Below are 15,041 nucleotides of genomic sequence, written 5' to 3'. Positions count from 1 at the left end.
CATGTGCTTTCCTGCCTCACCCCCTCGTCTCCCCGGTAAAGAATTACTCTGCTTTCATAAAAAATCAGATAATTTACTCACCCCGTGTCATCCAAGACGTTTTTGTCTTTTTTTGTTCAGTCGAAAAGAAATTTAGTTTTTTGAGGAAAACATTCCAGGATTTTCTCCATATAGTGGACTCAACCGTTTGGAGTTTCAATGCAGCTTCAAAGGGCTCTAAACAATTCCAGCCGAGGCATAATGCTGGATTCACACCAAACGCGGTAAATTCGTGCGTAGTTGGACGCTTGAACATTTTGAGTTTACTCGCTTTATTCGCGCTTGAAAGCTGCGTGTGAAATTCTAGTCATTTGAGACATTCACGCAGAAATTCGCATCATGGGAGGGGCTTCTGTGACTATGCTCGCTTCCTGTAATCACATCACTATTAGAGCAAGCTCCTGATTGGTTAACATGGCGAGATTTTCCACCAAAGTTCAGATTTTTCAACTCGTGCATACTCTGCGGCAACGTTTAATTCGCGTCATTCGCACAAACTAGACGAGCGAATGAGGCAGATTTGCGTCAACCACGCCGCGCTAAACGCCTCATTTGCGCTGCGAGACCTACAATTGCGCGTAAATGCATCTTTACAATGACTTAACATTAAAATCATAATCATTATCTAGCGAAATTATACTTTTAAATCACAAATTCTCGTCTTGCACTGGCCATGTGATGCACCAGCATGACCTTACGTATTACGTAATCACGTCGAAAGGTCATGCGTTATGTATCTGAAACGCAAAGACATTAATTGTTATCATTCCACATACAACAATGTCGGAACACTTCACTTTCTCCACACTTGTAAACACTAGGGCGGTAGTTTCGCATACATCATGTGTGACCTTTTAACGTTGGTCTGTTTGGGTCAGTTTAGGGTTGACAACAGACAGGCAGTGCTTCATTATGCTGTAAATAATTTCCTCTGCAAACCAGCCTTCAAATGAGCTTTTTGAGAGAGAGGGGTCTGCATAGTACTTAAATTAAATGTCACAGGGTGGCGCGTGGGTGCAGGGCTGCGAGTCTACCGGGTGGATTAGCTGTTGATTGGAATCGGAGATGAGATAATGAAGACAGAAGTTAATTCATTTTCAGTCGGGGAGGGCGTGCTGTCCTTGACCAAAAAAGCTATTAGAGACTCAGCCTGTTGGTGACCCTCTCTACACTTTCCTTATTTCCTTCCTTGCATGTCTCTTACACTTGCCTAGGATTTTTTATTTTGCATTACATACTAATACAACCAGATTCCTTGGCAGTTAAGAGCATGTTCATGTTCTAATGCCTTACCTCAAGTCACCTTTGATACTTTTCTACATATCGAGTAGCTTATTTTTGTTAAATGCATCTGCCTCTGACTCGTTCTTTGATGTCGTCTTGGGAAGCATTACGTTGGGTTGTATAAGCCGCATCTGTGATATCTGACGGGTCTAAATGCCCACAGAGGAAAGATAAAAGCTGTTTTCTTAAAAACCTTTTCAGCCCTAGTCTGAAGTCTATTTTCACAGTGTTTTACCCATTTTTCTTTCGGTGTATGAAATGTTTGATTCTGTTGTGCCTGAGACTCTCCTCGAGGGCCACAGTGGTAAAGGAAGACTTAACTAGTTGAGGTTTAAAGAATAATGCCTAAATGGTTTGTAAAGCACAAAATTTCCCTTGCTACAAGGCCCCAGTGCAGCGCTGAAACTACACCATCTAGATCTTCACCTCAATTAACCCCTTAAGTGCCACAGGCATCCAGTGGCACATTATGCAGAGTGAGAGATGTCTGCTTGGGGAGAAGAAGCCCCTACATGTTAATTGAATTTGACTTGATAAGGATTATTGTGGTTAGCATTTGCTCAAGCATGTAGTTAAATAGCTCAGACCATCCCAAAGGTAAAGCAGATTATCCCAGAAATGTATCACTTACTTGTCAAACATGAATGAATCCTAACTAACAATACATACATAAGATGGCATATGTATGAAATAATTTTTTATAATTTTTTAGTCGATATTAAAGGACACTTTTTTGAAAATATGCTCATTAACCAGCTCTCCTAGAGTTAAACACTTGATTTTTACAGTTTTGGAATCCATTTAGCCGATCTTCGGGTCTGGCGATAGCACTTTTAGCATAGCTTAGCAAAATCCATTGAATCCGATTAGAACATTAGCATCACGCTAAAAATAACCAAAGAGTTTTGACATTTTTCCTATTTAAAACTTTTAAGACTCTTCTGTAGTTTAATCGTGTACTAAGACTGACAGAAAATTAAAAGTTGCAAAAAAAAAGTCCCCTGCTATTGAAAGTTACCAAGGGGACTATTTATGGGCACTGAGTATTGTGCGTAATATCATAATACAGAAGAGTCAAGTTTTAAATGGGAAAAATATCAAAACTCGTTGGCATTTTTAAGCACAATGCTAATGGTCTAACCAGATTCAATGGATTATGCTAAGCTATGCTAAAAGTGGTACTCCCAGACCCAGAGATCAGCTGAATAGATTCCAAAACTGTAAAAAGATTTTAACTCTATGGGAGCTGGAAAATGAGCATATTTTCAAAAAAAGTGGTGTCCTTTTAAAACCTGAAGTGTAATAAATGTGTTGATGTTTTCTATGTGCGCAGGTGCCTGATAATGCTGTGGTAGCGCTTGTCCCAAAGCAGGTCACTGCATACAACTCCGTCAACAACTCCACTGTCTCCAGAACATCTGCTAGCAAATACGGTACGTCTCCAAACTGTATGTGCAGTGAGATATTAAATTTCATCTAAAGCTATTATTTAAGAGACAAAAAGAAGTACTATGAAAAAAACATATGAAATGTGACCCTGGAGCACAAAATGTCATATGTCGCACTGGTATATACTGTATGTAATAGCCAACAATACATTTTTGGGTCAAATTGGTTAAAAATAATTAGAATATTAAGAAAAGATTATGTTCCATTAACATTTGCAAATTTCCTACTTTAAATATAATAAAACCTTATTTTTGTGAGTGGATGCAGTTGCTAAGGACTTAATTTGGACAACTTTATAGGCGATTTTCTCAATATTTAGATTTTTTGCACCCTCAGATTTCAGATTTTCAAATAGTTATATATCCACCAAATATTGTCTTATCCTAACATACCATACATCCATGAAAGGCTTATTTATTCAACGATCAACGACTGGGTCACACATATATAGCTAAGTTCCTTCATCTGATCTACACAAAGTACAAAAAGAGTTTAAAAAGGAGTCTGTCCATTTTACCGGAAAAGACAAGAAAAGCAATAGTTAAACATGCAGCATTTTAGCCGGCCGCAAAAAGGAACGGGAACGAAGCTCAAACTGAATTACGCAGAGACGGTCGGACGGCGCACAAAGGTAAAAGCATGAAAATGAGTCTCTTTGCACTTGACTTGCCTCCCGAGACTCTGAAACCATCCCTGCCGTTCAGCCGCCATCACTCCCTCGTACGATTGGCTCTGATAAAGCTCGAGATCAAAGCTCGGGCCGTGCGAGCGCTCCCACTGCACTTCAAATAGACCATTAAGATGGTCTCATTTCCATATACTTTCCTGCACTTTAAATGAGCCTTAAAGAAGACAGAGGGAGAAAGAGAGCCAGACGGTACATGCCACACATCACTTCACTATTACAGAATCAGCTTTTCAGACAGGACGAGCGGGAGAGCCGCTTTGAATCAGCCGGTCACAGTGGAGAGCCAACAGAAAGATTGGACCTTTGTGAGACACTGATGGTTTTATTAATCTGTGATAAATGTATGGCGCTCTAGTGCACCAAATGAGTGTGAATACTTAGTTAGTCTGCTATAGCCAATTAATAACAAGTAAGTTTTGCAAAAGCCACTAAAGGCTACCTTCTTTAAAAAATGAGATGCCCTTTGAATGCATTATACAAATCATTATGCAACGATATTACGCACTGCCCAAAAATAGTCCCCTGCCATTGAAATTTACTATGGGAACTATTTTCGGCCACTGCATAATATCACTACGCCTGCTGCAGCCATGTTACAACATCAAAGTCCTTGATTATTACGCCAGAATGAGAGTATAGTTCCTAGTCATATCTGCCTAGAAAATTGTAACTTTTAATTTTCCGTCGGTCTAAGTACACAATGTAACTACAGAAGAGTCAAGTTTTAAATAGGAAGAATATTGAAACTCTTTGGTTTTTTTTAGCACGATGCTAATGGTCTAATCAGATTCAATGGATTATGCTAAACTATGCTAAAAGTGGTAGCGCCAGACCCGGAGATCAGCTGAATGGATTCCAAAACGGTAAAAATCTAATGTTTAACTCTAGGGGAGCTGGAAAATGAGCATATTTTCAAAAAAAGTGGAGTGTCCCTTTAAGTCTGATTAAAAAAGCTAATTTAGCAGAAAACGACAAAAGCACAAAGAGGGTTTTGCATCTGAACTTTTCAACTAATATAGGGACTTTTTTAAAGAAGTGCAGATTATTTATTATTAACAGTTTGAAGAAACAGTTTAGTATTAGAACGCGATATTGCATTATTGTTCAGTATATAAATATCAAAATGATGGAGCAGGTTATATATACACAATACACCCTACACTTGATCGCCCCTATTTTTTACACCTTTGTTTTCTTTCTCAGACTTTACTTCTTTCCTTAGAGAGTTTGATTTTTATTTCATCTGCAAGCGTGAACTCTTTTAATGTTACTAAATCAGGCTTTTGGCAATACTTTTTTCCACACTGTGTAAACATTCATTGAGCACTGTGTTTTTTTTTTAAATGTCATGGCTGATCTCTCCCTATTGGCTGAAGCATGAATATTTCATCCGCCCTGACACCTGTTCGATTTTGTGTCCGCCAAAGTAAGCCAGGGCGCGGAGAGAAAGTGTCTGCGGGAGAAAGCGAGATGAAAAATTAATATACGTCCTAAATGATTCATATCCAATCTCAAATACTGCACAACAAAAGCCGACGTGTTTTGTACGGATAGGGACAGATCTGAAAAGCTTCAGGAACATTTGTTACCATGGTCAGGAATCAACGCTCACCGTCTTTGTTCTTTCCCTCCCACAGAAAACATGATCAAATACACTGGCAGTCCTGACAGTCTGCGGTCCCGCACCCCCATGATCACACCCGATCTAGAGAGTGGGGTCAAGGTGTGGCATTTGGTGAAGAACCATGAGCACGGAGACCAGAAGGAGGGCGATCGCGGGAGCAAAATGGTCTCGGAGATCTACCTGACCAGGCTGTTAGCTACCAAAGTAAGCTTTGTTTGGGTTTCACCAAAAATGTGTACCAATTTAGGGTTAGATTTTCTCATTTGAATACTGTTTAAGGGTGAAAATTGTTAAAGGGATAGTTCGGCCAAAAACGATATTAAACCCATGATTTACTCACCCCCAAGCTGTCCGAGTTGCATATGTCCAGACAAGATCTTTCAGTTGATTAAATGTAATGTTACGGGGTCCACCCATAGTCCACGACCTTCAAGTCCAAAAAAAGTGCGTGCATCCTTCACAAAATAAATCCAAACGGCTCCAGGATGATAAACAAAGGTCTTCTGAGGGTAATCCGCGTGGTGTTGTTGTAGAAATATACATATATAAAACTTTATTAACGAAAATAAATACCTTCCGGTAGCGCCGCCATCTTAGACTCCTCTGTATTCAGGAGAGAGTATTAGTGTAGTGTACGCACTTTTCTTAGTGACGTATGACAAATTCGGAGGGCGGGGGCACAGAGCAGCAGCAGAGTAGCCTCCGTAGGCTGCGTAAGCTCTCATCCTGAATGCGGACGCTACTAAGATGGCGGCGCTACCGGAAGGTATTTATTTTCGTTAATAAAGTTTTAAATATGGATATTTCTACAACAACACCGCACGGATTACCCTCAGAAGACCTTTGTTTATCATCCTGGAGCCATTTGGATTTAATTTGTGAAGGATGGACGCACTTTTTTTGGACTTGAAGGTCGTGGACTATGGGTGGACCCCGTAACATTACATTTAATCAACTGAAAGATCTAAAATATTTTCTAAAATATCCGAAAATGTGTTTATCTGAAAAACGATGGACATATGCAACTCGGACAGCTTGGGGGTGAGTAAATCATGGGTTTAATATCGTTTTTGGCCGAACTATCCCTTTAACACATTTATTCTTTCCAGACACACATTTACCTTCTAAAATGAAATCAGTCGAGTGCCTTGTAAAACAACCATTATCGCAATAGTGCACAAATGCTCAAAACTACAGTAGGTCCATTTTCTCTATCAGTTTCACGCTGACCAACTTTCTTTCTGCCTGTAATATGTACAGATCCTTCACTACCATACTGGTTCACATAGATTTTCAACATATTTCCTACATTTAACGTTTGTATAAGAACATTTTATATGGATGGTCATAAAAACGAACTCTCAGTAGGGATGCACAGAAAGGTCTTGTAAAGCCCCCATTAGAACTGATAACTATGGGACTAAACTGTGTTTGTATGTTGGCTCTGATCTGTGATTCTGCACAGTGAGTGCCATGACCACCAAAATATTTACCGGACACAACCCAGCGAGAGCATCCAAAGACTTTTCTCCGATGTACACGTACTCCGGTTATTACTCCACTGCGTTGCAGACGGTGCCTTATATTTTCAGATGGATTATTTCTGTGAAATAACCAGACACCATCTCTCTTGGTGAAAAATGATTGGTGTGACAGCACAGTAATTGACTGTTTGGCTTTCACCCCTGCAATAAATACTTGTGATCTGCCCGGGGTGCTGACGCTTCTGGTTTTCAGTCCATCAGCATCTGTAGAGGACCGGTGTGCCGCACCTATTTTGCTTTTTTAAGCTTTATTTTATCTCCTCTTTCTATTTAGTTTTTTCTCACCTGTCCAAACAAGATCATTTCAGGTTTAATGCTCTGCCTGTCCGCGTCTGATAGCGTGCTTTTAAGTGCGCAATAATGACCAGGTACATTTCAAATAGCCACTTTGGTCCCTGGGCGACTAATGATGATGTCAGTCGTCACACGGGATGACACCTGTCAGAGCTCTCGCAGCATCACCGTCTTTAGTTCCTCGTGCCTGTCGCTGCGGCCGAGTGAGAAATATGTATTTTCATCATCTTCATAGGCAAAAAGATAAGCTGTCAGGGATCTGGGACACATTGTCGTGATTGTCAGCTAACGTGATTTTTTTCGCTTCCTCGCCATCTGTTCAAAACGGAATGGGATTTTATTTGCACACCTCATCCTGGTTTCGAGATATAGCCAGTGCTGTTTGTGATAGTCTCTCTCTCTTCCTCTCTCTCTCTCTCATGCATCCTATCAGCGCTTTCATTACAAGTGGATTAGATTTTGTCTTCTTTCCTTAAACTTGCTGCTATTAAATCAAATTAGGGTCAGTGGTGCAGGATGGAAGTTAATCCATTTGCACAAAGCGGCTTAGTTAGAAACGCTTCCGCTCCCTGATCTTAAAAGTGAGCCTTAAAAGTAACAATTTCACTATCAAAGAGAGAATCTCGGAAATGGTGGTTTCATTGGTGGGTGATAAACAAACACCTTTACATCACATACTGCTGATCTCTGTAAAGTACATTATACAGGGATGAATGAAATGTAAATTCTCTTCATTCTTTGTTGCTCCTCAGGGTACGCTACAGAAGTTTGTGGATGACCTGTTTGAGACCATCTTCAGCACAGCGCACAGAGGAAGCGCCCTCCCCCTCGCTATCAAATACATGTTCGACTTCCTGGATGAGCAGGCCGACAAGCACAACATTCACGACCCGCACGTCAGACACACATGGAAGAGCAACTGGTAAGAGGCTACACATGATCATAGATAATAAAACTTGAAGGGACACTCCACTTTTTTTGAAAAAATTGCTCATTTTCCAGCTCCCCTAGAGTTCAACATTTGATTTTTACCGTTTTGGAATCCATTCAGCTGATCTTGGTGTCTGGCGGTACCACTTTTAACATAGCTTAGCATAATCCAAAGAGTTTCTGTATTTTACCTATTTAAAACTTGACTCTTCTGTAGTTACATTGTGTACTAAGACCGACAGAAATTTAAAAGTTGCGATTTTCTAGGCAGATATGGTTAGGAACTATACTCTCATTCTGGCGTAATAATCAAGGAATTTGCTGCTGTAACATGGCTGCAGCAGGCGTAGTGATATTACGCACTGCCCGAAAATAGTCCCCTTGATTACTTTCAATAACTTTTAATTTTTCGTTGGGCTTAGTACACAATGTAAATACAGAAATTTATTGAAACTCTTTGGTTATTTTTTAGCTCAATGCTAATGGTCTAATCAGATTCAATGCATTATGCTAAGCTACAGTATGCTAAAAGTGCTAGCGCCAGACCCATAGATGAAGGGATTCCAAAACGGTAAGAATCAAATGTTTAACTCTAGGGGAGCTGGAAAATAAGCAATTTTTTTTTTAAAGTGTAGTGTCCCTTTAAGTTGAAGCACTGCTGGGATGTTATACGCATCTTTTGCAAATATCACAAGCAGACACTTCAACAGCATCACTGTGGCCATTACCATGGCAATGAGTACAAGGGAAATTAATATCCCTCGTTTCCAAATTTATTTCACCCAACCAATTTAAACTCGTGTAGCCATGGCGGAAAAGGGGTTGTGGGGGTTAAATAAACAACTAGCAGATAAAATGAAAAAGGAGAGGGGTGGAGTGGAAAGCTAAGCATTACATGTAATGAGTGCTAATCTATCACTAGCCTCTGCCAGCTTCCCATCATGCACCACCCAAAATGGGCTATAGAGGATGAAGCGCTGATATTGATGCAAAGGCACTTCGGGGGGTGGTGGGTACAGACCCTATATTTACTCTGCTTTATAGACACAGGCCATTTGAGAGCGTTAAGTGTTTTTGGAGATCACGGAGGGTCACGCTTGCATTATACATTAATGGAATCGTTCACACAAAGAGCAGAACGTTAAATAGCGATTTATCATCTCTGACTTTTCCAAGTACATTCATTTCTTAATGGAAATCAGACGGGCGATGCGGCAGGGCGTATTTAATGCACTTAACTGTACAACACGTGCATAATACTTATTTTATTTACTGCATGTTCCTGCATTTATTCTTTTTAACAATTTTTTTGTAAATGGATAGTATGCATGTACAACTTTCAAGATACAAAAGAGAGATTTACAGACAATCCAGATGGCAACTTAAGATGTCCCAGTCTCTTTATTATCCTCTCACTTGAGTGTCTCCTACACAGATGGATGCATTAAGATTAATATAAACGTATAAATATCTACACCATCTAAATCAAGTCTTGTCTACTAAATGAAACAAAGGTCGCTAGCAATGGCAAGGTCATAGATGTGAAACCTAGATAAACCAACTGATAAAATGTATAGCTTGACATTATTGTCCATGCAAGTGAGTCAGTTTAAAACCCAACAAAACGAATTCATTCAGACAATAGGTTGTAAACCTCAATGTGTCAATGGATGCCTTAATTAACCACCAAATCTTCAACCAAAACCAGACAGAGATAGATTCTTGATGGACAGAGCTCTTATGAATCATCCATCATTCCATTATCTTTCTGGATAAACGGCGAGGAGTGGGTGGTGGAGGTTGTCAATCAAACTAGAGACTGTCAATACAGAGTCATAGATGATCAAAGCAGTTTGTTCGGCTTGGTTAAATTAACTCTCTTGCTCAGCTACTCAAAATGCAAATAACCAAAATTGATGACATTTGTTTTAGTTCTTAGGGGGTTGTTCACGCTGACAACCATTTGCAGCAGTGAATGAGCGGCAGAGATGAAATTTACAAGATGCTTTTTGGTGTTTAAAAACAGCCTGAAAGAGACAAAACAAAACACGGGGGTTTTGAGACACATTCTTAAAATTCAGACTGTGTTTAACACTACATACTGTCTGCTCAAAACAAAGCAAGATACCAGAAAACAGCCATTCAAATGCCTGAAAGCCTGAAGTATAGTTCAGTTTTTACATGCACACGAGGGTCTGACAGATTTTTGTAACCGTGCATACTTTATATGCGTTAGGGCGGTACGATTCCGATTCTGAAAAAAATTAGAATCACAATCTTTTTCGTTTTAAATGAAGATCATGATTCTCTCACAATTCTGAATGCCAATTAAGTTTTGACAAAAAGGAATTGCAGCAATCTCTTAGAATCTTTCAGATTTATAAAAAATGAGTCAATAATAAATATATGCTTTATTACTGGGTGAATAAAGGTGTTTGCCCTTGATCATTAGTGTTTATATTTAAACTGTAAACTATTATCCCAGTACTTCTGTGATTATTTAAATATTTTGAATACTTTATAAATACAATGCAGAAAGATAAAATAATGATATTGTGTGGTTGAAAAGAGCTGTTCGAAACTCGTACATCACACTTTAAGGACCCTATTTTAACGATCTAAGCGCATTGTCCAAAGCGCACAGCGCAACGTCTAAATGGGCGTGTCCGAATCCACTTTTGCTAATTTAACGACGGGAAAAATGGTTTGTGCGCGGAGCGCATGGTCGAAAAGGGTTGGTGCTATTTTTTAATGAGTAATGGGAGTATTTTGAGCGTAATGTGCAATAAACCAATGAGAGTCTCAGCTCTCATCCCCTTTAAAAGCCAGTTGCGCTGGCGCTATGTCTAATCCCTATTTAGATGACAGACTTTGTAAACTGAAAAACTAAGCGGAGGAAGAAGATCCCCAGTTTAAGATTAATGTTAAATAATTGTGTTGTTTTTCACTTTTATTGAAATTGTTATGTTTTTATTAAAACCTTTAAGTCTTTTAGTCATGGAAGTAAAAAAGCAGGCTTTTAATTGCTTTAAATGTATGGCTTTACAATATCATCAAAAATAATTTACAAGTATGTAAGAAAAGGTTTGTACTCTAAAAATACTTTATTTGTAACAAACAGGAGATAAAGATTTTACAAACGGCTCTCCGCACGTTTCAGCACTTGGACAGCATCATGTTTCTCATTTCATCATATCCACAGGTACAGAGTCATCATACAATAAATCCGTCAGGTAGCATTTAAAAAAACATTAAAACAGATGCATTTGTTTAAAGCAAAGCATTTATTTACTTACCAGGCTGCAGGTGAAGCAGCTCTTTGTGCCTTCTAACGTCTCATAATCGGTCCTCATTTATGTCCAAGAAACTCAATAATAATCTTTTACATTTCAATCCTTTAATCTTTTTATATTTAAAAAACATTTTTGTGCTGCTAAGAATTCATGTGTGTGATAAGCAAACCCGCGTTGTCGTCCCGTTTATAGGAACATATTACTAATGCGCTCTTTAAATAACAAAAAACATATTGGTTAAAAAACATACATAAAAGTGCCACTTATGCATCCGTGAAAGCAAAGCACAACAAACGCATCGATGCAAGCTTCATCCACGCTTTAAATGCGGCACTTACGCATTCGTAAAAGCGAAGTAGGCATGGGCCGGTTACCGGTTTCAAGGTATACATACTGAGGTTTTTAAGAGTCAAGGTTTCAAGACCACTAAAATTTTATGTGATACCGTTTTCAAGGTATAAGCTGTGTTTACACACAATTACTTAAATAATGAATTCATGTAATTGATTTGATTTTTACATTTTCAATATTATATTATAATTTTTATATATTTTAGAAAGAATATTTTAATATTGTGTCCAGTTGAAAAGTTCTTGTTTGTATATGCAGACATATGAAAAGAACACATTTTAGTGTTGCAAAGGCAATACTGCAACACCGTGAAACCGTGGTATTTTTGCTTAAGGTTACCATACCTGCAAAATCTCATACCAGCCCATGCCTAAAGCGAAGCACAGTGAACGCCTCAACACGCTCTGCATCCGCACTTAAACGTGCAACTTACGCATCCGTGAAAGCAAAGCACAATAAGCACATCAACGCGAGTTTCATCCGCGCTTTAAACGTGCCACTTGCACATCCGTGAAAGCAAAGCACAATGAACGTAAGCTTCATCCGTCATATAAAAGGGTGAACCAATGGGTGTTTGAATCGAGATCATGATAATTTGTTTCGATTAATTGTGCAGCTCTAGTATGTGTAGGTCGCTCATGTGCGTACAGGAGTATGTAGGCCAGGAGATGCATTGCATTTTGTCACTATTTGCATGCAGCAAACTTGAAAAACTATGCTTTGGAAGGATGTACGGACGCTTGCGTACACAGAAAAAAAAAACGAACTACAGTCCAGGCTTAAGTGAGACCCACACTAACATTTTTAGGTTGCATGAGTTACAGATGGGGGTTTAGTTTATCGCAGTTTGTCACAAAACCAAAAAACTGACAAAATAACATTACAGAGTGAGTGCTATATTTAGCCAGCATCCACAAATCATTCTCATCTCCTAATCCACTGTAAACAATGACACCTTAGATACATCCTTCTTTCTCTTCTATAGCAATATGACGTCTTACAGAGGCCAGCTGTGGCAGTTTGACGAGGGCATAGATTCATGTTGTTCAAGCCTCTAACATAGCACAGATAATCCCAGTTGATTCTTTCTGATTAATTTGGGAGTCATAATACAAGGTTTGCTCTCTAAATCCTCTTGGTGCAATTGTTATTGTTGAATTAATTTAGAGGGTAAGAAAGAGGGGGTTGGTAATTCTTACTATAAATCTTAAGCTACAGTACATGCATACCCTACCCTATCTCACGGCAAGTCGTGTTATAGTCACGAAATATGTGATTAATGTATTTGTGTCCATGACGCGATTTACCGCTTTTTTGTGTCATGAGCATGAATGTCTTTTTCGTGTCACTCAGCATGAATTTCTATAAATAGTTTTGTGGCACGATTTTCTTTTCCTTGTCATTTTATGTATTGTTTTCTCATTGTTTTTTTCTATCTTTAAATCATTGTCGCTTGGGGTTAGAGTTGAGGTTTGGATGTCTAAATGTAACAAAAAGTCATTCTAACTCCTACCCCAAGCGACAATGGTAAAAAAGTTGAAAAAAATACAATGAGAAAGTCATGCCACAGACATGAAAAACTATTTATAGAAAGTTGTGCTGAGAGATATTAGAAAAAAAATGGTGCTCATGACACGAACAAAAGCGGAAAATCGTGTCCTGAACACGAATAAACGCATCAAATATTTCATGACTATAACACGACTTGCCGTGAGACAGGGTTGGCATACCGCCACCGAATAGCAACAGCAGAGCAATGGGATCTCATTCATTTGAATGAAAGCTTGGTGATTGGCGACAGGAAGTGGGCGTGTCCAGCTCTGTGACCAAGTTGAGAACAGTTTAACATTATAGAGACAGAGCGCAGTTATGCAAATTTGAAAACCACGCCCACCGGGGGGGGGAACAATCCAACCGTCTCCATTGACTTTGTATTGCGAGAAGCCGCCTCCTTGTCATTTCTGGCTTATAACAAAAAAACAGAATAATGCCTAAAAGCTGCTGTGTGACAAGATGTACAGCTAACAAGCCAAAGAACCCAGAAATAAGTTTTTATAAGCTGTCGAGCCGTAAAACCCAGCTTTTAAGGAGAATAAAGTGGATCGCCGACTACGTTTCCCTCTAGTGGACACAGTTCTACTAATATGAGTACTATGAAAAGTTGCCTGTTTCCACTTTTGTGTCTTTAAACGCTCGTTTTTTGAGGTCGACAGCTTATAAAAACTTATTTCTGGGTTTTTTGACTTGTTAGCTGTACACCTTGTCACACAGCAGCTTTTAATTATTATTCTGTTTTTAAGTTTAATCTGTAAATACGTTTTTATAAGCTGTCGACCCCAAAAAAACGAGCTTTTAAAGACACAAAAGTGGAAACAGGCAACTTTTCATAGTACTCATATTATTAGAACTGCGTCCACTAGCGGGAAACGTAGTCGGCGATCCACTTTTTTCTCCTTAAAGGCTGGGTTTAACGGCTCGACAGCTTATAAAAACTTATTTCTGGGTTCTTTGGCTTGTTAGCTGTACATCTTGTCACACAGCAGCTTTTAGGCATTATTCTGTTTTTTGTTATAAGCCAGAAATGACAAGGAGGCGGCTTCTCGCAATACAAAGTCAATGGAGACGGTTGGATTGTTTTCCCCCCGGTGGGCGTGGTTTTCAGGTTATGATGCCCTGCGCTCTGTCTCTATGCAAGTGACGAGCGAATTTAGGGAGCGACAGCCAATGAGAGTGAAGCAGTGGAGTTCACATCATCTGTCTTTCGTCATTTACTAAGAGGATGGTTACTCAATCGTTTATAGTTGTTACTAGTGATAAAGTCACTGCCGGTTACTCTGTGTCCACTTCACTACATTGTTTTTATTACTTTTATTCTATTCATACTTTCGCCTAGTCTCTTGTTTTTGGAATCTGAGACAAAAGCAAAGCAAAGTCTTTTAAACTAATGCAAGCTTTGCAATCTCAGACAAGAACAAAGTATACACAAAGTCCAAGACCAAACACCATCTGTGACCCAAAAGGCACAAACACGCACACACCTCGGGTGCAAGTTGATTTCACTTTAGCACAAATGGGGTACGGTATAAAATAGGCTTGTGCATGTCTATTGTTTTAGACAGGTGCACGATTGCATGCCAGCCAACAAATACAAACCAACTGATGTGAAGTGTATCACTTTAACCCTGGCACTGCTTTTTTACTTTATAAAACAACTTAATGCCTAAAACCTTTTGTTCCCTGCTTCCTCCAGTCTACCTCTACGGTTCTGGGTAAATGTGATCAAGAACCCACAGTTTGTGTTCGACATCCACAAGAGCAGCATCACGGACGCCTGTTTGTCAGTGGTGGCGCAAACCTTTATGGATTCATGCTCGACGTCGGAGCACCGCCTGGGCAAAGACTCCCCTTCTAACAAGCTGCTGTATGCCAAGGACATTCCCAGCTATAAGAGTTGGGTGGAGAGGTGAGATTTATATGTGTTTATAGAAATGACAGTTCGACTGATATATTACACGGCTCATTGGAATGCTTGATTCTGATTGGCC

At 39.3% G+C, this 15,041-nt stretch overlaps 1 protein-coding gene across 2 annotated transcripts in view; it reads left to right on the top strand.

The window, feature by feature from the left end:
- plxna4 (plexin A4) overlaps positions 1–15,041 on the top strand; it is a 288,289-nt gene that overhangs the window by 262,486 nt on the left and 10,762 nt on the right. For both annotated transcript variants that reach the window (XM_065289686.2, XM_065289685.2), the window contains exons 27-30: positions 2,657–2,756; positions 5,098–5,288; positions 7,675–7,844; positions 14,747–14,959. In XM_065289686.2, coding sequence (XP_065145758.1) covers positions 2,657–2,756; positions 5,098–5,288; positions 7,675–7,844; positions 14,747–14,959 — 674 coding nt within the window. The remainder of the gene's footprint in view (positions 1–2,656; positions 2,757–5,097; positions 5,289–7,674; positions 7,845–14,746; positions 14,960–15,041) is intronic.

This window comes from Paramisgurnus dabryanus, chromosome 1 (assembly GCF_030506205.2).
Source record: "Paramisgurnus dabryanus chromosome 1, PD_genome_1.1, whole genome shotgun sequence".
NCBI lineage: Eukaryota > Metazoa > Chordata > Actinopteri > Cypriniformes > Cobitidae > Paramisgurnus > Paramisgurnus dabryanus.
Note: the sequence above shows the minus strand (reverse complement) of the source record. Positions and strands in the feature narration are given on the sequence as shown.